This window comes from Musa acuminata, chromosome BXJ2-3, assembly GCF_036884655.1.
Source record: "Musa acuminata AAA Group cultivar baxijiao chromosome BXJ2-3, Cavendish_Baxijiao_AAA, whole genome shotgun sequence".
Lineage (NCBI taxonomy): Eukaryota > Viridiplantae > Streptophyta > Magnoliopsida > Zingiberales > Musaceae > Musa > Musa acuminata.
In genome coordinates this window covers 37413480-37439830 of record NC_088340.1, presented here as the reverse complement: position 1 = coordinate 37439830, position 26351 = coordinate 37413480, and the positions used below count along the sequence as shown (strand labels likewise).

Here is a 26351-nt window from a genome sequence, read left to right as displayed (position 1 = left end):
GAGTAACCTATGACCGGGATTATTTAGGATATGTGTTTAAAGGTGAATCGGTCTCATTATCGTGATCTCATCACGATCCGATTCCCATTGCACAAATCCAAGGACATCACAATATATATGCATTTATGCAATAGTTATAAAGTGATATACGCCAAAATATAATAAGCAAAAAGATTCTGTATCAAGTCACACGTGCCATCACTCACGTGATTGGCTTGCTGGGCACCTATGACTAGCAATCTCCCACTTGACCTAAAGCCAATCACCTATGTGTCTGATCCCCATCAGACCCCTGTGACGCTCAAAGACAAAATGAGACAACGGCTTTGTCAGTGGATCTGCAATGTTATCTTCGGATGGAACTCTTTCCACTGCTACATCTCCTCGGGTTACGATCTCTCTTATAAGCTGGAACCTCCTCAGAACACTTCTGATAAGACCCGGGTTCCCTTATTTGAGTAATCACCCCATAGTTGTCGCAATATAAGGAAGTCGACTTGTCGCTATCTGTATCGACTCCCAGATCTGTGATGAACTTCTTCACTCAGACTCCCTCCTTTGCTGCATCTGATGCAGCAATGTACTCCGCCTCTGTGGTCGAGTCAGCAGTGGTATCTTGCTTGGAACTCTTCCAGCACACTGCTCCTCCATTCAAGGTGTACACATACCTTGAATTTAACTTGCTATCATCGACATCAGACTGAAAACTTAAGTCAGTGAAGCCTTCAACCTTAAGGCTATTACCTCCATATATTAGTAAAAGATCCTTAGTCCTTCTCAAGTACTTAAGGATACACTTTACTGCTTTCCAATGCTCCAAGCCTGGATCCGCCTGATACCTGCTCGTGACACTCAGAGCATGCGCTATATCAGGCCTTGTACATAGCATGACATACATGATAGACCCTATTGCTGAGGCATAAGGTATCATATTCATGTTTGCCCTTTGGAATTTTCCATGCCAAACCTTTTGACAATGGTTTCTATGTACCTGGACTGGGACAAGCCAAGCATCCTCTTGGATCTATCTCTATAGATTCTAATCCCCAAGATATAAGATGCTTCCCCTAAGTCCTTCATGGAGAAGTGTCTAGATAACCAAGTCTTTACTGTGGATAGCATTCCTACATCATTCCCAATGATGAGGATGTCATCAACATATAACACCAAAAAGCTAATAGCGCTCCCACTTACCTTTCTGTATACACAAGGCTCATCTTCGTTCTTAACGAAGTCATAAGATCTGATTGCCTCATCAAGTCTTATGTTCCAACTTCGGGAAGCTTGCTTTAGTCCATAAATGGATCTAAGCAACCTACACACCTTATCTGGGCAGTTCTTGGACACGAATCCCTCAGGTTGCATCATATACACCTCCTCCTCCAGGTTCCCGTTGAGGAATGCGGTTTTCACATCCATCTGCCAGATCTCATAATCATAGTGTGCTGCAATAGCCAATAGAATTCTGATGAATTTTAGCATTGCTACGGGTGAGAAAGTTTCGTCGTAGTCAACACATTGCCTTTGACGATACCCCTTAGCCACTAGCCTTGCTTTATAGGTCTCTACCTTTCCATCTACTCCGATCTTTTTCTTAAAGATCCACTTGCAACCGATGGGTACAATACCTTCGGGTGCATCAACTAGGTTCCAAACCTTATTGGAGTACATAGAATCCATCTCAGAATTCATGGCTTCTTTCCACTTCCCGGAGTCTATACTCATAATAGCCTCCTCGTAGGTCTGAGGATCAATATCCTCTACATCCTCTGCTCTAATATGTCCCACATATCTCTTAGGAGGATGGGATACTCTATCAGACTTGCGTAAAGTTGAAACTTGTGTATTAGATACCTGAACAGACTCGGGCTGTAGAGTGGTGCTTGAGCTTGGTTCTCCAATCTCGCTCAATTCTATCATTCTCCCACTGTCTCCGTCAAGAATGTGTTCATTCTCAAGGAACACTGCTCTCTTAGCTACAAAGACCTTTTGGTCCTCGAGATGATAGAAATAATACCCACAAGTTTCCTTGGGGTATCCCATAAATTTGCATCGCTCTGTCCTTGATTCTAACTTATCGGGGTTGTGTCTTTTAACATGGGCAGAGCAGCCCCAAATCTTAACAACCTTAAGATCAGGCTTCTTCCCTTTCCATATCTCATATGGTGTAGACACCACCGACTTAGTTGGAACTCTGTTCAGAAGGTAAGCTGCGGTTTCTAGGGCATATCCCCAGAATGAGATGGGTAGGTCAGCGAAACTCATCATGGACCGTACCATATCTAATAATGTACGATTTCTCCTTTCAGAGACACCATTGAGCTGAGGTGTATGAGGTGTCCATTGGGATAATATCCCATGGTCCTTGAGGAAGTGAGTAAACTCTGTACTTAAGTACTCACCTCCTCGATCTGATCGAAGAGTTTTGATACTCTTTCCAGTCTGGTTCTCCACCTCATTCTTATACTCTCTGAATTTCTCAAAGGCCTCGGACTTGTACTTCATTAAGTACACATATCCATACCTTGAGAAATCATCAGTAAATGTAATGAAGTAGGAGTAACCTCCAATGGCATGAGTTGACATGGGTCCACATACATCACTATGTATGAGTTCCAACAACTCAGTGGCTCTCTCTCCAGTTCCACTAAATGGAGAGTTGGTCAGTTTTCCACGAATGCAAGGCTCACAAGTTGCATATGACACATAGTCGAATGGATCTAGATATCCATCATTTAGCAACTTTTGAATCCTTCTTTCATGGATGTGACCTAGCCTACAATGCCACAGGTATGCACTGTTCAACTCATCTCGTTTCCTTTTGGACACATTTATATTCATGATATGTGGAGTGGTGTCTAACATAAATAAACCATTATGCAATGTTCCTTTCGTGATGATCTTATCATCTAATAATATCGAACAACCATTGTTCTCAAAAACAAATTTATATCCACTAACTGTTAAACATGAAATGGAGATAATGTTTTTGATAATAGAAGGAACAAAATAACATGCATCTAATGCAATAAAAGCTCCACTAGGCAGATGTAGGGCGACCTCGCCAACAGCTAATACAGCAACTTTTGCTCCATTACCCATCTTGAGGTCCATCTCGCCTCTCTCTAGTCTCCTAGGCCTTGCCAGAACCTGCAACGAATTGCATATATGATAAGCACTACCGGTATCTAATACCCATATGTTATCATAAGAGTCTGACAAATGGAGACTGATCATGAATGTACCTGAAGCTTCATCAAGCTTTAGTTTCGCCCTTTCTGCAAGGTACTCTTTGCAGTTTCTCTTCCAGTGCCCATCTTTACCACAGTGGAAGCACTGGCCTTTGTCCTTTGTTGGGTCTTTCTTAGCAACCTTTGCTTTACCTTGTTTGCCCTTGCCCTTTCCCTTCTTAAGGGACCTTTCTGCTTTCCTTTTCTTTCTGGTCTCACCAGTGTAGAGAACTGGCTTCTCTTTCTTAATAGTACTCTCTGCCTCCCTCAACATATTGAGGAGCTCTGGGAGAGTCACCTCAAGCTTGTTCATATTAAAGTTCATTATGAACTGTGAAAAGGAATCTGGTAGGGACTGAAGCACAATGTCCACACACAAGTTATCCTCTAGGACCATTCCTAGACCTGTGAGTTTCTCTATCCACTCAATCATCTTTAGGACATGGTTCTGAACCGGTGTCCCCTCAGTCATCCTAGCGCGAAAAAGGCTCTTGGATATCTCATATCGTTGAGTCCTTCCCTGTTCCTCAAACAATTTACGGACATGTAGGAGAATGGATCTGGCATCCATCTTTTCATGTTGTCTCTGTAACTCTGGAGTCATAGAGCCCAACATATAGCACTGAGCAAGAGTGGAGTCATCAATGTACTTCACGTAGCGAGCGATCTCATCCTCGCTTGCCCCTTCTTCGGGCGTAGGCATCACTGTATCAAGGACGTACACGATTTTCTCCGTTGTGAGAACAATTCTCAAGTTACGGAGCCAATCCGTATAATTTGGACCAGTGAGGCGGTTGACATCAAGTATGCCACATAAGGGATTTGAAAGCGACATTTTCTGAAAATAAAGATGTAGCAAAAATGAATAACATGCAGATTTTGCAAGAAATAAACTATCAAGATATGGACTTCTATCTTAATATGCTCCCACTATTTTACTAACGAGTCATGCGACACCCTCAGCACGTGAAACGGAAGTCTCCGGCAGACTTCTAGTGGGGATCAGGATCCAATCAGCGTCTTAGTGTAACCTCGAGGGACTCGACCAATCACACTAAGCCTAAAAGGTAGACAACTCTTGCCGATCACAACTCCTTGTGATTCCCGTCCTGTTCGGCCTTCGAATCACCATGGCCTCGAGGGACTCGACCAACCATGATGCTCGGTTAAGTCAACACCTTCGTTACAAGATGAGTCTGATTTGATGATATACCCTCGAGGGACTCGACCAAGCATATCATGCCCTCAGGTCACCGGTGACATCTCTATGTCGTAAGCAAGATAGCGAATCGCGATATAGGTGAGTCTCGAGGGACTCGACCAACTCAACCTACACCGGGATTCGGTTCCTACTCATAACGATGGAAGGCCACGTGGGTCAATCTAATTGCCTCACGTTTACCGACTTAATATTATCGAGAGATGTTTCTATGATTTGATCTCCTAATATGACATGTCACACATATACATATTTAATATATATCTACATCGCATGCAAATATATATACATATCTAGTATGTGTATAAGCAATCACACCAGATGATCATGGACCACAACCTAATATGATTAGGCCCGAGCCAGTAGGCCTAATCACTCACATCAAGATCTATGTGTGCAACGGTGCATCTCCATGCCTTGTGATCGTCCATCTCGTCCTCGTCGGTTCCGTCGACATCTTGATGCATCTCCATGCATCACGATCGTCCGTCTCGTGGGTCCCGCTATGGCATCCACGCTCCCGCTGCGCCTCCTCATGTGATTACAACTTAATCATAGGCACGCAGGCCCGACAATAAACGAGAAATATAATGGAGGTTCGCAGACCTCAATAATAATAATCACAAGTACACACATCACACGGTCCATGATCATCCGTCCACTCATCATACATCACATGTATAAATAATCATCATCATGTAGGACTACTAGATAATAATAAAAATAATAATCAACTAAACCTTTTAATTAATTAATATTTTCTGAAATCAGGGATATATAGGAAATTTCTCAATTCCTAAGGGTATTTTCGTAATTTGGATAAAAGACAGAAACTGGAATTTCTCAAATTCCGAGGGGGCAAAACTGTCTTTTTGCCCAGAAAACCCTAATGCCCTTCTCCCCCTTGCTGCTGCGCCGCCGCCGCCGCCACCCTGCTGGCGGCGGCCTGTGCGGCGAGGGCGAGGGCACTGCCCTCACCTGCAGGTGGCACGCCCGCTGGGGTCGCTGCCGCTGCAGGTGGGCGCCCCCGCGGGCGCCGCCGCCTCCGCGGGCGGTTCTGCTCGCGAGTCAGCGCCCGCAGGTGGTGCTGTCTCGCTGGCGGCCGCCCCTGCGGGGTTTTTGCCCGTGGGAGCAGCGGCCACAGGCGCCGCTGCCCTGCGGTGCCTCAGCCCGCGCTGCTGCCCCGCGGCGCCTCTGCCCGCGGGCTCAGTGGCCGCAGGCGCTTCTACCGAGCGGGCTGCCAGCCCCGCCGGCCGCAAGCCTGCTGCAAGCAGACCGCCGGCCGGCTGCTGCAGGCACAGCGCTTGTGCATGCGCCGGCGCTGTGCTGCCTGGCTGCGGCTGCGGCTGGCTGCAGGCATGCAGATCGAGGGCAGCAACTGTTGCTGCCCTTCCTTGCTTTTGCATCAACGATTTTGACGTCAATATTCTTCCTAAACACAACACACGCAGTTCAAAAACCAATCATTCGCACGAACAACCTGGCTCTGATACCACTGTTGGGAAATCATAGGGGGGGCGACATCATATGCGCAGCGGAAGAACAAGAAAACAAAAATCCCCGATTCCCAAAAAGATGTTCATCGTCGTGCGAAGATTGGTGCGCAAAATCCGCAAAACACAAAACTGCGTATAAAGATTGTGTTACCTAGGGAGATCGTATATCCCTGTTTCCTTGCAGATCCTTAGGAGAGGGTGAAGGAGGTCAAGCGTCCTCCTCTCTAGCGGTGATCCACACAGCAGGGTTGCGACGACGCTCCTCAAAACTCCAGGCCTACTCTGAGGTGGAGAGGGAGAGGAGAATAGGAAGGGCAAGCAAAGACTCTAGCCTATGAGGCTGTGAATCCCTCCTATTTATAGAGATCCCGTGTCAAACCCTAATGGGTCCTTTCCCTAGTGGGTATTGGATCTGCATCCAATAAGACAAGGGCTCCGTCGGATATCTCATATCCGAACCTCTACTCATCGCAATGCCTACCATATGTGTGTGACCCTCTAGGCCCAATATCGAGCTGGCCGTGAGTCATACCTGTCAGAACTCCTTCTAACTCAGTGAATTATTATCTCTGTAATAATTCACTCGACTCATCGACTACGGAAGTACTAGGCCACTACGCCGTAGTCCCCAGACGATACAGGGGAATCCAATCCATTGGACCTGTCTGTCCTTAGTTACCATGTACCTATAGTCCCTCATCCATCTAATATCCCAGAGACCGTATATCGAGCATGGTGCTGTCAGACCCATACGGTTTCTACTCGAGTCTCGCTCTAATCGGATTCTCCCGGAGAACTCTTTCTCTCTCAACCCGAATGACCCTGGCCAGGGATTTGTCTGAGCAAGAACACATAGGATATTCCTCTCATGACGCCGAGAGTGGATGATCCTCTATTGACACTCAATAGCCCTCGTAAGGTCGACTACCACTCCCAATGACCAGCTGTACTAGATCTGGGAACAGCCAAACCTATAAGTCTGGTATCAAAGAGTGGAGCACTCATACAGGACATCCTTGGTGTCTCAAGTCTAAGAACCAGATACACCACTAGGACTGCGGAATCGTTGTCTGACAATAAGGCATCATCAACCATCCAGCATTCCGTAAGCGGATCAATCAGTGAACTCATTCTCCAATGAGCACCTGTACTGTATCCCTAGTGTCCCTACACGAGCAGCTATGAGACCAGCTGCATCCATCATATGGACGGGTATACAGCACACCAGTCTATCCGGTTATCACGATGTCCCTCTCGAGTAACCTATGACCGGGATTATTTAGGATATGTGTTTAAAGGTGAATCGGTCTCATTATCGTGATCTCATCACGATCCGATTCCCATTGCACAAATCCAAGGACATCACAATATATATGCATTTATGCAATAGTTATAAAGTGATATACGCCAAAATATAATAAGCAAAAAGATTCGGTATCAAGTCACACGTGCCATCACTCACGTGACTAGCAGTATTGTTGTTTATTTATGCAATGAAATTAATTCAGAGAAAATTCTCCGTTTTGCTTAAAGAAGAGATAGGCGCAATGTTGATGAAGCAAAAAGAGCTTTATATATGTTTTTTGCTGATTGTTCTTTGGATGCTAATGCGTGCTAATCTAAAAGATGTGATGTGTGAGAACATTTGCGCTATTGAGAGGAGATTATAATATACTTTTGTGGATTCTTGTTTTATATGCTCAAAGTTCATATTGGGCCTCATTTATTTGTGCTTCCGAGGTAAGACAGGGGGCCTCGGGACAATCGGAAAGGTGGATGCAATTATTTTGGCATCACAGCTCGAAGAACATCCGAAGGTAGGTGCTATATAGTGTTATAATTCGAGATAGACAGGTGCTATACAGCGTTCCACATGCATCATGCAGATCACAGCATACACACAACAGTGTATTATTGAAGCACCAACATTAGAATGCCGAAAGGTCGATACAAGTGTTTAAGCATCACAGTTTGAGGAACATTGTGGTATCGTTCGATGGGCTTATGATAATGCTCACGTTCGGAGTTCATATGCATCATTTACGTCATAGGATGCACACAACAAGTTATTACTATTTACTAGTTTCCTTTTCTAAGCACCCCATGGTTTGGCAACAAGATGAAGCCGCCCTTGTCGTTGTGTTATGGTTCCAGGGGCCTCGTTCATTTGCAGCTCCTCCCTCGTCAATCCACCAGGCAGCTCCCAGTCGAAGCGGCTCACCAGGTTCGCCAGCGCCAGCTCCAGAGCAGCGACGGCGAAGTTTTGCCCGGGGCAAATCCTTCGGCCTGCTCCGAACGGCACGTACCGGACATCGTTGCCCGTGAAGTCCAATGCGCCGTCCGCGAACCTCTCCGGCCAGAACTCCTCCGGCGACTCCCAGCTCCCCGGGTCTCTGCCCATCGCCCACGCGTTCACGAAGACGCGCGCCTTCTTGGGGATGCTGAACCCTTGTATGCTGCAGTCTTCCAACAGCTCGCGCGGGAGCAGCAACGGGCCCGGAGGGTGCAGCCGGAGGACCTCCTTCACGACTGCTTTCAGATACGCCATCTGGCTCACCTCCGCCTCTCTGATCAATCCCTCCCCGCTGCCTCTTCCTCTTCTCACTTCGTCTTGTAATTTCCGCATCGCTCGGGGACTCCGGATGAGCTCCGCCATGGCCCATTCCAAGGTTACGTACGATGTGTCGGTACCGGCGACGAACATGTCCTGCACAAGTTGGTTTACGGTAGCGGGGGTGAACTTTGGATCAGCGGAAATAGTCGTAAGCCATCGGCGTTCGACAGTGCCACAATGGGACAAAATATCATCGATTGTTTTGTCGCCCCGAGAAAGGAGGAACGTTCAGCGTACATGTCGTCGCTCGATTTCAGAGATGACGGGTCGCGAAGAGACAGGTGTCAGGGATGAGGCGGTTTGACGTCTAGGCCTAGCAATTTGATTGGATACGCCGCGAAAGCCGATCGAATTAGTCGATCCGCGGTTGGGAAGGTTAGTCATTTCGATTTTGCCAACCGATTCGAAGCGCAGCCAGGACCATGAGAGAGAGAGAGAGAGAGGCGTACCACCAGAAGTGCCTTGATATGTTCGGTTGTGAGGACGAAGTCCATCGCTGCATCTTTCTGCAGAGAGAGCAGAACATCCACGAAATCCTTCTCCTCACCGTCGTTTTCCTCCCCACCATGCTGGGCCGACCGAACTGCATGTTCCTTAATCACCTCATCTAGCAACTTATCCCACCTCGCCTTGTTCTTGTTGCATCTGGCCACACTACCGAAGAACATATCCAGCCACCCTAGCCACGGGAAGTAGTCACCCACGTAGATCTTGGACAAAAGCACCGAGTTCTCGCCGGCCAGCTCGGAGAACAGGCGATTCCTCCCTTCTTCTCTCGTGAACTTCCCTGAAACAACTCGACAGAGTACATCGTTGGCGAAAGAGTACAAGACCTCGGATAAGTCGATGACGTTCGCCGAAGCCGAAGCCTGGGACGAGATCTTTCCCATCATGGATTCCACCTCATCCTCCCTCATTAGCCGGTACGACTGCACCCTCTTGGGGCTCAGCAGGTGGACGGAGCAGATCTTTCGGAGCTGCTTCCAGTAGTCGCCGTAGGGCGCGAAGCCCAAGTCCTTGCACCCGTACACGAGGATTCGGGCCGGCGTGAGAGCTGGCCGGCTGGCGCAGGCGTGGTCCTGGTTGCGCAGCACCTCCCGGGCGGCGTCCGGCGAGGAGACCACGAGCGTCGGCACCTGGCCCAGGCGAAGTAGCATGAGCGGGCCGTGTTGCTGCGACAGGGCATGGAGGGAGCGGTGCGGTAGTGGGCCCAGCTGGTGGAGGTTGCCGATGAGGGGAAGCCGCGGCGGGCAAGGGGGATGCCCACGGGAGTTCCTCTTAACCTGCAGCAGAAGCAGCAGCAAAGAGAGAGGCACGAGTATGATGAAGAGGGTGGTGAGTAGAGATGGGTCGAGCGGCGCCGTCGGCAGGGTGGAAGACATGATCGCCTGTGGCTGCTCGTCTTCTCTCGTGCATATCGGAAATGAAAGAGACCAATCGAAGCACGCAAGTATTGCTTCCAGCCCAACATGTAAAAAAAATTACCACACAGGAGAGTAAGTGAAACGGTGTTATGTAAAACCCTATTGTTAAGGGTCCATTTTTTGCTATTGTTAAGAGTATATTTTGATTGTTCGAACAGAAAGCTACTTAGAACCAATATGCTTCTTTTTTTTATAGTTTATTTTAAGGTGGGAATTTATGGAGTTAGACATCTAAAGCCTACAAAAACTAAGTGGGCCCATTCCAGATAATGCCCTCAGATACTAAAGTTTAGAATGGTCATGCTTTCGTTGTTCGATATATCTTGGGGCACTTGCGTAACTCTATGCTACAAAACTATGAGAGAAGGGTGTTATATAGTCTGTTCAATAAATAAGATGTGAAAATTGATCACAACCAACCATCCTTGCTGATCCCGAGCCATTCGATTGGTACTGCCATCACGGACTGTTATGCCTATTTACCATGTTGTTTATGTCATATTAGCTCGGCCATGTGTCAGCTAGTGGCTTGGACGTATGGAGAGGACCCTTGTTGAACACAAAGTGACAATGATAGCATAGTGTGTTGATAAATCAACCACGTCACCTTTGTCGAGAAGCTCTAAAGATAGTTGTTCGGGAAGTACGGTTCAATTAATGCATGTTGTTAGTGTAAGAGATGATAAAATGTCTAATTCAGGCTATCCAACTTAGTATTCTTGAGCTATTGGGCTCGATATGCCCGACTTGGCATGCAAACTCAATAGTATTAGTGTGTCATATCGATGGAGTACTTGATTGGTCATGATAACCTATGGAGATGATATAGTCGGTTGTGATGGTTCGATATGATAGTATGATCGGGTGTGGTGACACGATAGTAGTGCATGATAGACCGATGAGGCCGTAAGGTCGAGGGTAATAGCACTCAAAGGGCCAATGAAGCTAGGTGTGGTGGTGAACGAAGGGCCAGGAGGTCGAGTGCAATGGCATGCCAAAGGCTAGGAAGATGGGCACGATAGTGCACGAAGGGCTTAAAGGCTGGGTATAATGGTGCACAACGGGCTAGTGAAGTTGGGCGCTGTTATGCATAAAAAGCCAGGAGGCTGGGTGCAGTGGTACGCAATGGGCAAGAAGACTAAGTATAGCAGCACACAAAGGGCCAGTGAAACTAGGTGTAATGGGTGAAACTAGACTAAGTACGCAATGATCCGAATGACAATTGCATTGTCAGGATTGCACTATGTGTTTCGAGGGCGCTAGATGATGCTATATGCCCTACTTTCTTTAGAGAGATTGAGAGCCGAATGGGCGATTGGAAAGAGGAAGCACCACATTGGTCCCTATAAATAATAGTTCGCTATCATAGTTACTCCTTATCTAAGCTTGCAACTTAAATCCTTATGAATAATATACTTAAAGCCACACCACAAAAGGTTTATGATGTCAGCATGAGCCCCATCTCTTAACACTTTCGATTCAAGTAAGTCATCAATCTCGTCATCACTTTTGGTGTTGGTAATGGGACTTTTAGTCACAAAGGTGTCACACCCTCAAGATGATATCCAAGAGGTGAGCATATCTTAAATCAAGAAAAAAATTTAATTTCTCATATATCCACACCTAAGATTTATAACATAAAATTTGAGGATATTATATGCATTCAATTCTTATTTACACACTATAAAACTATGTAGTTTTTAATCATATAGCACATCACTTGATAACTCCATAAAACCTAATGCAGAATCAAAATAATTAACAACCACATATAGACTTACAAGATCTAATGAAAATATTATAGTTATAAAAATTAATCATTGACCATAAGTTTACATCAATATAAAGACTTCAATGTTACATTCCAAACTTTCAAAACACTAGAGATCCTTTAACCTTTACAACGATGCACACCAACTCGTAGACAACGTTACAAGCAAAGTGTTCCTTACAATAATATCTTGTTAAACTACTAAAAATATGTCACAGTCTTTCAACATTTCACTTTCTAGCCCAAAACTAATATGAGTGTGAGTGATAAACTAACATAAAAATTTTATATAGCAATATAAGCTACAAAAGTAAGTGACTATTATATCCATGGCATATATAAAGCAAATCATATGACATAAGCATTAAGGTGTAAATTATGGATTCAAGAGTTATACTTAGCATTTCATATGATTCATACTTAACAAGAAGTGCTCAAGAGGGCATATTAAGATCAAAAGGCATGAGCTCAAGAGACATGTATGACATTTCATTTAATTCATTAATATCAAAGAAACATATAGTAACATAAGAGCAAATCAAGATCATAATGCTAGGAATAAGCTAAAAAATAGAGTCATATTTGATATGTCATTCGATTCATTAATAGCAGTGGAGCAAAGAGCAACATATGGGTATATCAAGAATAAATGCTATTCATTAGCTTAAGAGTAAATTTAAATTTGATTCCTTTTATTCATTCATAACAATGGAGTAAAGTGTATCATAGGAGCATATCAAGAAATAAATATAAAATATGAGCTTCAGTATCATATTTAATATTTTATTTATTTTGTTTATAATCAAGGAGTATATAAGAACACATAAGTATTTACTTTCAAAAATATGTGAAGAGATATAAAGGATGAAGTAGGATTATAATATAATATGATCCATCTAATTCTGATGACCATTAACATTAGTCTCCCATATCTGAAAGCTCTATTTATTCATGTCGAGATAAAGAGTATCGTAAACTCCATGACTCTTTTTTTATTTTTGATAAAGGTTCATATTATTTCATAAACATCAGAGTATAATAAAAATATTCTTATCAAGAGTAAGATTTTTCAAAATCACATGTGAGGCAACAATAACATACATATGTATGGATGAAACAATATTAAGCTTACATTAACATATCAGTTATAACAAGAATCGATGACTAAAATATAAAAAGGGTTTTAAAGCAATAACATACAACTCATTTAAAGGAGAATTTTGACTGATAACAGATTCCAATTATATGAAAGGAACATAGATGGTATAGTGGGATAATAATATAACATAATTCTATGGACAAAATATAAGTCTAGAACTCAGCATAGCATATTCCCTTTTCATTTCTACAAAAGGAGTCCAAGTATCTAGAGTACATATAAGGATATTTTGATTAGGACATAGAAATGTATCAAAAGTATATCTGAAACAAGAAAATCATACATGCGCATGTATATAGCAATACCAAAGTTAGCTTGAACATATGCACAACTCATTCATTTATGGCAAGAATCAATGATTAAGAGATAAAAAAGTTTAAATCTTTAACACGAGTCTCATTTGAGTGAGAATTTTAGTTGAAATAAAGTTCTTAATGGTAGAAATAAGAATTGATAAATTTGATAATCAATTTGTTGTGGTAGAATTTATAAAGTAGGTTTCATTAGATATTCAAATATTCAATTATGCTCTGAATTATTCAAGTAAAATATTATTAAAAAGATATATAAGTCCAAATTGGAGTTGTGTATAAAAAGGTACTAACAACTAAATATGGATAGGTCAGAATTATCTTGCCTCTGTTTAGCACAATTCAAGAGATCAATTCCAATGGACAATTGGGTTGGCATTTGTACAACAATTCATTCAAATAAAGTACCAAAAGAAAGATACAAGAATCTAATTTTTAATAAAAGATATTTGCTTAATTTAGTATTTTGTACAGAACAACATAATTAAAACAAGGCAAAGAGGTCAAGTCATTTTATCTTTGACATAATTCAAGGGATCATTTAAATAAGGGGTCCATTATAACAGACATTTGAAAAGGCATTTGTACTTCAAATTATTCAAATAGAGTTCTAAAAGAAAGACATAGAGTCTACTTTCTAACAAAAGTAATTTTACTCAAATTTTACATAGAATGTTATAGTCAAAACAATATAGATAGGTTAGGATTTATCATAAATTTTAGAATAGCAAGCTTACAACTCAAAGGAGGTTAATGTTATACGAAAAAGGTAAAATTTATAAATCATTTATAAATAAGAAGGAATAAGTGATAAGATTACTATAGGATGAGATAGAATACTTGTCTTGAAAGCTAATCTTCAAAAATCTTGAATTAGCCCAAAATCTTCAAGCCAAACCAAACACACTTCACTTCTTTTTCTCCTTCAATTTTCTAATGCAAGGTAGAGATACCAAATTCTAACTTGGTAATATTTTTTTTCTCTTTCTCTCTGATTACAAGTGCTTAGATAGAATAAGAAGTTGTTATATGATGACCATGCATCATAGAAGCATAAATGTCAATAATAATACAACAAGCATAGGTTGCACGTACCTTTACTTTGCTAGTGGCACGTGTTTTCTATTTTCTCACTTTTCTTTTCATATTTTTCTTTTCCACTAGTTTAACATGAAAATTTTCGTAAATAATATACAAATTCTAGGATTCACAATTTGGTCCTTAGTATTAGTCCTTCAATATAAAAATTAATATATAAATTCTCATATTAAAATAATCATAAATTTATCATATAATAAATAATTTAAAAATGAATGATATTATAGAGGAAGTTGATCGAGGCTACCCCTTACAAAGGCAAATACATCGTGTGGTGTGGCTTTGCCATTTATGGTGGAGTCGGCCTTTGACTTGAAGATGCTTTGAAGGTGTATCATATACTAGTCGAGTTCAAGCTAGTATTTGCTCGGCCAAGTGATCGATCCTATGTGTCCTGTCACATATTTTAGACAAGTATAGATGTACTGGATGTGGGTTTTCATTTCCCCCTTCGCCTATTTTTTATTAAGGCTTTCAATTATTAAAAGTTTTCGTCCTTCCAATTAACACCAAATTAATGACACTTTCTTGTAACATTCATCCGAGAATGCACAAAGACTTGCTATAGTTTGCTATATTAGCTTGCAAACTATAGCAAGTTTGTTGTATTAAGGATTTTCTCAATGTTGGCCCTCATATTAGCTTGCTATAATTTGTTGTATTTCCTCCCCTCTTATTAGCTTTCGAGTAGAGTTTGGCCGATCAACTTAGCTTGGTCTAATCAAAAGTTTTCCATTATCGCTTCAAGATTGCATGGGTTGAAAAAAGAGCAAATTATCTCTAACATTCTATGAGTCCATTGCCATCCTTTAGATGAGTAAGCAGTGGCTCATTGATATAGGCCTAAGCCTCGCTCCTCGAGGAAAGAAGTTAGAGCTTTCAAAGTTCATTTTAATTAGCTAATCTTTCGATCTTTCTTTTGCAAATATAGATCTTTATGTGTGTAAACTCGAGTGATGTGGGCAGACAAAGAGTGGTTTCTCGAACCCTAATTGGGAGGTCAGCTGACTAAGTAACTGATTCATTTAGGAATTCCAATTTTAGAGAAAGGATTGGGTTTTAGACGAACGATAGGGAGGTGCTTCCGGCACTACTTAGTCTCGAGGTAGGGAAGACTCCGCTACTACGCTAGGAACAAGAATTAGTGGTGGACTATAAGTCAAGATTGGTAGAGCAAATGTAGGTGGGGTCTGATGAGCAAGTTCGGAAAGATAAGAGCAATGATTTAGACTATTCCAATCAAAACCTACATTTGTTGGATTATGGTATGGAAAATTTTTACTGGAATAGTTATGGTGGTGGGAGTTGTGGGAGATGATTGGGTAAAGGTTGAGTCTTGAAAAAATAATAAAAAAAGATGAGGATTTGACATGAAAAAAAGATTTGAAACAATCGACATCCTTAATAGTCGAGATCATCGAAAATGAGGGTTCGGTAAAGAAGCATTTAAGGCTATCAGAATCGATTCGTTGACATCAGGGGGATTTAGATCATTAGGGGTTATTCGCGACGGACAGCTTTCCTTAAGACATACTAGTCACCCCTCCTCATGCTAATGTGTTATAGTAGATTTTGGTTGTCCAAGTTAAAAGTTAACACAAATCCAACCTAGTTAACTCAAATCCAACCTAGTCCTTCGAACCTATCTCAAAGCGGAACTTGCTGAGTCGAACATCCGTCCGAGGTTTTCAAAAACGCCTCTCTCCCCTCCGATGCTTAAATTAAAAACCTACTCAAATGGACAAACCTATATGACCTCTTTCATAGGGGACGTATGGGGGAAATACTCTATTGACGAACAAAGAAGTAAAAACCAATACTCTATTGACTAACAAAGATGAAAAAACAAATCATAACCGCCGCCTTGTGATCCCAAATCATTACACCCATTTATTAGAAACGAACATCGATTAATAATGAACTGTTATGGCTGTTTGCTGTACTGTATACGTGACATTAGCTCAACCACATGTCGGCCGGTAGCTTGAACGCATGGAAAGGAGCCGACCAGTAGCTTGAACACGTACATGGAAAGGAACCTTGCTGAACACAAAGCGACATGATAACATCGAGTACTGATGGGTCAGCCATGTCACATTTGTCATAACAGCTATGCATCTGCCTTATCATCAATCTCCAAATAAATAAATAAAAGAAAACCAACCTTCTCAACAAACGTTTTCTGAAGATGCAGTCTAAGCAAGCTACCAAAAAAACAAAGGAAGACATCAAAATAGCAGCTATCAATATAAACGATATCTTCTCATCATTTGAAAACCAGTTATTTTTCCGCTATGAGGGCTCAACTCATGAAATCAGTGTCGTTTGTTTCTGCACTGTCGCAAGACACATTGTCTCGCCCATTGGAAGGCACACTACATATATACCAAAATGCGATTTCCCCGAATGCATGTCAACGGTGTCTCTCACATATGGGGATTGAACCTATGCTTTAAGGGGCCTAGAAAAAAGATATACAAAGCTTTCTGTAAAGAAAGAATGCAGGCTTTGTCTTGGTACAGTAAGTCGTGATGAAGGGAAAGTCTAGTTCATGTAAAATGGACGGAGAAAGAGGCCACCACAACATCTCATGGCAACCGAAACGAATCCTGAGACCTCAGAGGAATGCCTTCCAAAGAATAGCCATCCTCGTCAGTGTGTTTTGGTAGGCGCCCAGACATAGATGACGATAGACCTGTCATGGATAGAGTCAATAATAAGTAGCAAATTTCACAGATTGCAAAGAGTATGCACAAAATCTAATAATGCTTTTTAGATCATATATGGAACATACCATCAGCCATGTCCTTGGTCCTGTGGAGCAGAAATGTCCCAGAAAGAATTGTGACAAAGCCACACATCTCTGTGACAATCTGGGTGGGATTTTGACGATCCCAGTCCTGTAGAGAACATGGATAAGATAGCCCAGAAAACATTAATACATGTTACACACCTAAAGAATGCTAACAATTAAACTGATAAGAAGTCCTGAATGAAACTATAAATAATTTCACAAACATAATCATGGCAAGTTTCCTATTCTCTTTGTTGGATATATATATATATATATATATATATATATATATATATATATATATACACACACACACACACACGAACCCCCACATGCACATACACATAATACATATATATACATATACATATATCCATTTAGTTCCGCTTTAGCTTTCACAAACTAATGTGCATTTGATTAATTTCCTTCTACCGTATAGAAAGTAATTGTCACCGAAACCAAATTTGTTATGACAGACCATAGGAACTACAGGTGAGATTTTACAATACTTGCACTGATATCAGTCTTAGGCCTTCCGTCAGTTTAAATTAATTACAATTTTCATAAAGCAGGACATAAATGCCGACAGTGGTAATCTAGTCATGCACAAGGGACAACAAGTTGATGACCTTTTTAATTCTACCAATTCTGTTGTTCCCTTCAGCTTAGGACTTGAGTTGGAGACTTGATTGACAAGTATCGACCAACTTGTCTTATATAACCTAAGACTAATAACTATGATGGTCAACTTTGAACCTTCCTCTTTATCAAGGAACTGGTCTTAAGCTCAATATAGTTTAAATCTTCACATTTTGACTCTTGTCCTCTCAACACAACAGATCAAATTCTGTAGAAGATCTAATATAACTACCATAAATTTAATAAATCATGGTGAGATACAACATCAAAGAACAATAAAATACCACTCACTTCTTAAAACTAAAATAAATACCTATAATATCAATTGAAACTAACTGCACAAAGCTGAAGTGTTCTAAGTTCAATTCAGTGAAATGTCATTGATCCACAATGAGCACAAGGAATAATGGAAGAGATAATAACAAAGAAGATAAGGAGATCTGACATTTACAAGTAATCTCCAAGATATATAATATGAACACCAAAAGTCAGGTCAAGTTACCAGTAAGGATTCACATTCAATCCAGAGACAAAAAGCATCTCATTTTTACAATTGTCAAAGTAGTAAACCCAATGTCTTGTGTTTTTTTTATATTTCAAGCCTTTACAATAACCTATTTCAGTTTTAATTCTCTCTTTTTAAAACATTTTAACATGATCAACTCATATGAAAAGCATGAAAAAAAGGGAAAATATATGGATGAATATGTTTGTGTGAATAAAACATAAGATGAATTGTGGAACAGAAGCCAAATCATACATCTTCGAGGATTTCGAAACCAAATTTAGAAGTGACAAAAGTACAAGAAAGTATAAAGTTTCTAATTTTAATTTATTCCCAAGTTGTCTAGAACTTCATCATGTAGTTTTTTTCTAAAGCAATTCATACAGAATAAGGATAATTGCTCACTCAAGGATTGTTCATTTTTCAACACTACCAGTTACACAATAACATCAATGTCTAGCAATATGATCATTGAACCAAGATATAGAACAACAAAGAAACCGATATGACACATAGAAATAGTTACCTTGAACATAATCACACTAGCCAAAATCGTCAATGATGTAAACATCACATAGTATATCGGTGATACTACTGCTGTATTGAATGTATCAAGAGCCTGAGGACAAAGTTTAGCAAGGATCAGAATATTAGTAACTTTAAGAAGTTCAACATGTGGGATGAAAATTGTTATTACTTTAAAATCATATTCCATCATAAATCAAACAGCTATTATCTGCACATTTCTATCCATTATGCATGGTGATTAAGGTAAACTTAATAAACTGAGTTAAAATATAATATGTGGATAACCATAACTACATGTCAGCTGGCTGAGATACATATAAAACCATGGAAAGTTGATAGAAGACTAAGACAATCATGTGCAAAATTATATTTAATATATTATTTGTCAGCTTCCAATATGATGCATTGAGAAGAATATGTAGCTGGTAATAAATTGTGTACTAATAACATTGACCACCAAGAAAAGGTACCATTGAAATATATAAAAGACCATGTGATACAAGGAAAATAATTAAAAAATTACAAATAGATGTTGACATGCATTTGGAGGACCACAATACTCCAGTTTCACATTCCTAAAGCCTAGAAATATAACTTGTAAAACCTCTATGCTTAAATCCAATTACAATACTCCAGTTTGACATTCCTAAAAGCCTAGAAAATATAACTTGTAAAACCTCCATGCTTGAATCCAATTACTTTCTTAAAACTTCCGTCAAGGACCTAGCTGTATTAAAAAGATCTCTTAAAGCAGATTGACATAAATCTTGATGATAAAGACAGTCTTAAGCCTCATGAATAACAGTTTATGAAGTCAATCAACCCACACTCACTATTTATTTTATTTTATATATATATATATATATGAATTGTTCCATCATTAATGATCAGATAAATGAAAAAAGATTAATTAGCTGACAAAGTGAAGATGATGGTTGTTTCATGTCCGGGACCACCAGTTCATCCCAATGGCACATGTAGAGGCCAATGGGAGCAGACATCCAGTCCCACATCTAATAAAAAGCTGTTACAGCCTCAAGGACTATATACAGATGAGTTTTCCAACATTAACCAAATAGAAAACTCCAAACCTAAACAAAACCCTTGTGTCACAAAAAATGAGAACAGGCAGTGAGTAGATCAAAGCTATCCCATTATATGTCTTGTTTCAGCATCTTTTGACTTGTCTCATGATGGACAACTTCAGAAGATGTGTTCAACTTCATAATATGACATGCTGATCAACATGAAGTTTGATTTTGCAAAACGAAACTCCATGCTAGTTGCATATGATGTCATCTTGGCAATTAACAACATAAGGTAACTGTAAGGTAAAACTTGAGCAGAAGGCTTCCAAAGCCAAATATCCAGCTCTGCCACAGTCAAATGGGAAGAACTGTAAACATCAACTACAATATGGTTGGTTCCATGAGGAAATTTTGGACGAAATCTTCAGGAAAATGTTTGGTTCATGATTTAAGTAATTGCTTCATTTAACTTAACCCAGAAGGGCCAACTCTAGTCATTTCAGCTCTGCCAATTCCAGCATCTGATCCTGCTGATACTAACTGGGAGCCAAACATGTCAGAAATAAAAAAATAAAACTTCGTTCTAAAATTCCTATTCAATCATTCTGGCCAACCTGAACAAATCTCGATCAAGAAAACAACTCTTGAAACAAAAGATATTGATCTTAATAATGTGTTCACTGTCTTTCTCCAAATCTCACAATGTGCCCCAGAGCTAATCTATTTTCTCATGTAAAAAGAATTAGAATAAAGCATATCAAATGTTAAAACTTTTGTCACTTTATAGAATTTGATAAGTAGCAACTTCAGTATCTAAATCAGTAAGATCACATCTCCTTATTGGCAAAGGAAAATGTGGATTGTTTCATTTGAGTTATACTCAAGTCAAGATGCATACTTTAACTTGGTAAAAAGCATACTAAAATTTCAGTTTCTCACATGGCTAAGATGTTTAAATCTGTATATAAAGTACCAAGAAGAAGAATCATCATTTCCACACAGATCAACTTCAGTCTAGAAATTCAAGGCCAGCAATAAACTTGGACTCTCTCATATTTTCCAATTTTCTAATCGTGTAAATAACTAAATATAGAAAAACTTCTGTGCATATAAGGTGAAAATATTTTTTAAATAAATTAAATCAATAAAGAATACAGCCATACTCAGAAACTTCTTCCATACTTTGTTCAAATAGTTCATCTGGGTAAGGATACAAACAACGACTATGATTGTGAACACCCAAGTTTGGGAATAAGCCAACTGGTTCATTCCTGAAAATGTCAACTTGAGAGCTATTCCAAGAGCTTTCACACTCATAACCTGCTCAATTAATAACAAGGACAATATCAACTCTTACTTTCATAGTCCTGAATAAAAATAATATATCAAAAAGATAAGCTTCATACCGAGAGAGACCCCACAAGAGAGCAAACACCAATGTAAACCATAATATGTGTTTGCCCATACTTGGGAACGAAATGAAATATGAGTATAAAAGCTGCAAGAAGCACTGTTGCTGCATAGAATAGAAAAGCTGCAACAAGAAACATGAAAGATATCTAAAGTCTTTTCTACAAACATTATAGTAAACAAAATCATGTGCTGAACACATATAATTATGAAATTGCCAATTACTAAATTTATCAAAATATATGTCACTTTCTTTAATTACTGGGAAAGAAGCAAGAAGATGAAGTCAGTACCTGGTTCAGTTGCCAAATCCCAGACTTCGGTCACAGACTCAATCTCACGCTCCTGAGGGGCATGTAGAACAATTGTTGTTGATCCCACAACACAAAGAGCACAACCAAGGATGCCAAAGATATGCAGCCTCTCCCGTAGAATGATATGTGCAAGAACAGCACTGTAGCACAAATATATGTTTATAACAAGTGGAGAAAAAAAAACAATGGAAAACATTGTGTTGATTGAGGCTATGCCTGATTATTATGCTAAGGGCACCAAGAGGAGTGACCAGAATAGCTGGAGCAAATGCATATGCAGCAAAATTAGCAACTTCTCCAACAATCACTGTCGATAAGAGAAAAAATTTTAGTTCTCATTTCTCTCCCTATGAAAGAAACAGTAAAGGATAGTGACCAAGAGAACTCAGGATGCAGTAAAAAAATTGTAAGATCGTAAGACCAGATCGTACGATCCTACAATTTATTTAAAAAATAATTTTAAGATACATAATTATACTTAAAAGAATTCACAGATATTTTTTGTTAAGATTTAGTAATTCTCATATATTCTTATGTTAATAATTGCATTTTTCAATTTTCTTGTTTTGTGTCTTTTCTTTACAGGTTGGCAACAGTTTGATTAATCTCTCCACTCAAGCATTTCTACTCAAGAATGATGGGATTTTCAAGGACAATCATGTTAGAAACTTTCAAAAACAAAGTACCTTCCGATCTAATCACGTGAAACGAAAATGACAAGAAATTATAGGAACTGTAATACAAATGAACATACACCCTAGTATCCACATCTGACTATCAAGTATAAACAAAGGAAAGAAGGCATTAACAACAAAAGGAAATGATAAGCGTAACAAAAAGATCAACGCTTGCTATCAATCAAGGAACATTGACAACAAAAAACTAACAACGATTTGACAATCGTGAGCAATTAAAAGCAAAAAACATATATTAACAAATAACAAAAACATGAATCAAAAGATGGTTTTACAAGGGTGCCGTGGAAAGAGGAAGAGAGGAACAGAGACGAAGCTCGAGCACAGAGACAGAGAGTTCATACCACCTCTTCATGGTGCTTTGATGACCGCAGCGTGCAACAAGAAAGAGGGAGCGTGGACTTGGAGGCAGCAGGATGTGATCGAGGGAAGAGTGGTTGGAGAACAAGCAAAGCCCTAATACAAATCCCAATGAAGAGGGAGGGCGAAGGCAGCAGCATATAACTGAGGCAAGAATGGGAGTAAAGCAAGATCCCAGGCGAGTCCCACAGAGTGTAATAAGAGAGGAAGAGAGGAGATCACATAAGAGGGGAGGAGAGGGGAAGAGAGGAGACAGAGGAGGTAGGACATGGGAGGAGAAGAGACAAAAGAGAGTGGAGAAGAGGAGACAGGAGAGATGAGTACCTGCAACGCATGCTGTGACTCTCCCAATAGAATATGCACAATATTAAAAAATAGAGAAAAGATAGCTTCTGAAAGGAGTGAGTGGGTCATAAGACACTTCAAACCTACATCATACTCATTAGAAGGCACAGGATTTTGCTAAATTAGGATATTCACGTTTAAAATTGTAAATGCGAAAATTTTAAATTTCAAGAAAAGTTCTTGTGCATCTAAAATGTTCCAAATCCGTTTCAGAATAAAGAGAAAAATAATAATCACCAATTAATGAAACTATCAAAATCTTAAGCAAAACAATTAATTACTCACTTGTTATCATGCCTGCCCACCAAAGTGGTTCATACAAGTAAGAATATCCACCAGCTCCTGTTGTAAAGTCAAAAAGAAAAGTTTAAACATTTTTTAAATATTATTTAATTGAAGGAAGAAATAGTAGTATTGCACAAGAAGATAATAACGAAAAACCAATGTAATACAGTTACATCTAGATCATGATTATGGTATGTAAGAATAGGCATATTTCCAACATTTTTATCTAGAATTTCAATCAAGGTGACAGACAATTAAGAAAAACCACACCTATCATGTAAACACAGCTGCAAGAAACATCCTCCATCTGACTATAAAATGGGAAAGACACAGAAATTAGTATTCTCTTATATGATAGTATCTATTTTATATCATTATTTTATGTCTTAGCAATATATAACAAAACATCAGAACCATAATCACTTCCAGCCAAGTTAAAATATAACAAAGATAGTTTCCTTAGTTCCTACTACTTACATCAATGCTGTCCAGATCCATAAATCCAATTGTCTACGATTTGCAAAGTAATCCTCCAGAACCATGATTCTGTCATATGACCAATCAACAGAACTATTCTTCCTTGATGTCCAATGTGCAGATATCACAAGAAAGTGTGGAGCTTTTTAGTCCTGACTTGAGCAACACAGCATTCTTTTCATATCAAAGTTGTACTTCAATTTCTTTATTGAATTCAACATTAGTAATTTAAGAATGTGCAAACTCACATAAAATAAAAGCACATCACTTGGATGTTTCTTCTTTCAGGAAAGAAATTGCACGAACATAGTCCCAACGACCAAGAAAAGAAATTCATATATAATATTTGAGCAAGTGCAAGGTGATTACTATCACGGACTGCGGTTTCACCCAGATCGATAAGAAACAGGCAGTATTTGGCAGTCCACGCATGAACTGGTACACGGACCGCCCTGGTTTCAGGTGGTCCCGTCTGACCTATTAAAAACAAAACAAAAAAAAATTGTTGGTTTAAGCTCGCGATTGCATGCCCTATTCTGGTACAAGCGGAGTCTGTGAGTCGCTGTTGTTGCATGTCGCCCATCATCGATTTCGGGTACACTTCCACCATCTCCTCCTCGTCCTCCACCGCTTCCTCTTCTTTCTTCCTCTTCCTCCTCCATCTTCATCTTCCTCATTCTTCCTCCGTTGCCTCTTCTTCTTTCCCCCCTCTTCCTTGTCCTTTTCTTTCTTCCTCTTCCTCCTTCCTCCTTCATCCTCTTCCTCCACCATATGTTCCTGTTCAAGTCTTTGACATATACCGATGTACCATATCAGTACATTAGTATCAGTTGGTGTCAGACCCGGAACTGGCATGAATGGTCAGTACAAGATGAAAATCGATGATTACCATAACGACTTCCAATGGTAGAAACAAAATAGCCTTAGAGACCTGGTTTTAGATTATTTTGCAGTCTATAACTAAACGTAAAGATTAGGCATCAGAGCATTAGTGAAACCAAAAATTATCAAATGGATTCACACAGCTTATGTTCCGCAACACAAATTGTCAGAATAAGAAAGACCAGGGTAAAATAATACATTCAACACGATAACTTATCAACATCTGACTCTATAATTCTTTCTCAAATGTGCTTCACAGTTGTAGGAAAATCGCAAACGTAATCTGTTAAATGCAGTATCAAAGGACACACATTATTTGATGTATTTTAGTTGCACTGTAAATTCTAGAATTACGACAAGAGAAGTTGATAAGTAATCCATGACACAGGTATGCTCTAAACAATCATATATGTAATCAGTAGATCCAAGATCGTCTTTTCTTTCTTCTAGTTTCCACATTTGTCAAAATTGTAGTGCAGAATGGATTCTCAAAAACACAATCAAATAGCTGATCCATGCTGTCCATAACATCACTTCTCACTACTAAATACCAGATGAAAAAAATTCAAAGATCCAGATCATTCAGCACGATCTCCATAAAACAGGCCTCAACCAGATTTATTCTTGGATCTGGCTTCATAGTGGTCACATGATGTTGCCTGTCCAGAAACAACAACATACCACCGACATTTCACAGTTACAGAATGCTACATCATGACAAGGAAAACAACAACAACAACGAGATGACGAACAACTAACAGGAACCAAGAAAGAAAATGCTTGGAGGAAATGGATCATTTAATGATACGAGAACACGAACACGAACACGAAAAGATCGATCTCATTCACCTGCTCTAACTCCGGAAGCGCCGGCCTTCTTCAACCCCTTCTTCTTGACGATAAAACTGGCACCGATAAAGAAGCTCGAGGAGAGCGCGAGAACCAAACCCTTGATGTTATCGGAGGACATGCCGGTGTACGACTCGACCCAACTCCCCGCGGACGCCGTGTCGGCGGGCGCCATTCCGAGCTGGCTCAGAGAGATAAAAGAAAAAGAAACCCTAGCCGGGACCGGTTCCCCACTACCGCGAGTTCCCGGCCGTCGGTTCCCGGAGATGGCCCGTGTCGGCGACGGCGCAGCTCATCCGCGGGCGGCGCCCCGCGCCGCTAGATCCGGTTGCAGGGGTGGCGGCGCATGCGACGGCGTTCGGAGGACGGCGGATCAATTGGGAGAGGTCGCGGCTCGGGCTGGAGGAGATCTGGCGGCAGTGTGTGGAGTCAAGTAGAGAGGCACTACCACAAGAAGAGGAGGGCAGAGGCCGAGAGAGAGAGAGAGAGAAAAGGATCGGATCGGAGGACGCGAGCGAAATAAGTCGATCGTCGATCGCCGACGGAAGAAATCGCAGTATAAAATAATTAATAATATTAAATATTCATTATTGTCACCGACAATAATAAAATATTATATATATTGAGAAGTTTACATATTAGTCCCTCATGTCATTTAATTAGCGGACGCGATTTCTCATATTTATGTCCCTAAAAGAATTAATTATTCCCAACCTTTTATGTCCTCAATTCTTTCGAATGATTAGAAGAAGAAAGTGGATGGATAGAGCATGTGGTGGTCAAATTATGACGACGTACACTAATAATATGATTTAAGGTATTTACTGGTACCATTAAAAGACAATGGGCATTGACTTTTCATGACATTGTTGATACTTGGAATCTCTCACATTAAACGATCATGGAAACGCTGATACA

General features: G+C 40.2%; 2 protein-coding genes and 1 non-coding gene across 4 annotated transcripts; all 3 read right to left on the bottom strand.

Annotated features, from left to right (window-relative positions):
• Positions 1-7840: 7840 nt before the first annotated feature.
• LOC103979138 (cytochrome P450 71A1-like) lies at positions 7841-9986 on the bottom strand. Its single transcript, XM_009395189.3, has 2 exons — positions 9009-9986; positions 7841-8652 (listed from the first exon to the last, which is right to left on the bottom strand). The coding sequence occupies exons 1-2, from the start codon at positions 9939-9941 to the stop codon at positions 8038-8040; spliced, it is 1548 nt and encodes a 515-aa protein (XP_009393464.2). The 5' UTR covers positions 9942-9986; the 3' UTR covers positions 7841-8037.
• Positions 9987-16556: 6570 nt separating this feature from the next.
• LOC135608025 (probable magnesium transporter NIPA4) lies at positions 16557-25990 on the bottom strand. Of its 2 annotated transcripts, XM_065100425.1 has the most exons (9): positions 25434-25988; positions 23226-23282; positions 21757-21847; positions 21520-21680; positions 21223-21350; positions 20999-21136; positions 18787-18879; positions 17117-17222; positions 16557-17017 (listed from the first exon to the last, which is right to left on the bottom strand). In XM_065100425.1, the coding sequence occupies exons 1-9, from the start codon at positions 25606-25608 to the stop codon at positions 16911-16913; spliced, it is 1056 nt and encodes a 351-aa protein (XP_064956497.1). In that variant the 5' UTR covers positions 25609-25988; the 3' UTR covers positions 16557-16910. The 2 variants fall into 2 exon arrangements, with proteins under 2 accessions (XP_064956497.1, XP_064956498.1); XM_065100426.1 differs by lacking the exons at positions 16557-17017; positions 17117-17222 and having other exon boundaries at positions 18788-18879; positions 20980-21136; positions 25434-25990.
• Positions 19656-19763, bottom strand: LOC135608613 (small nucleolar RNA snoR99). The gene has a single exon (XR_010485591.1). It is a non-coding gene; the product is annotated as a small nucleolar RNA snoR99 (small nucleolar RNA).
• Positions 25991-26351: the final 361 nt, after the last annotated feature.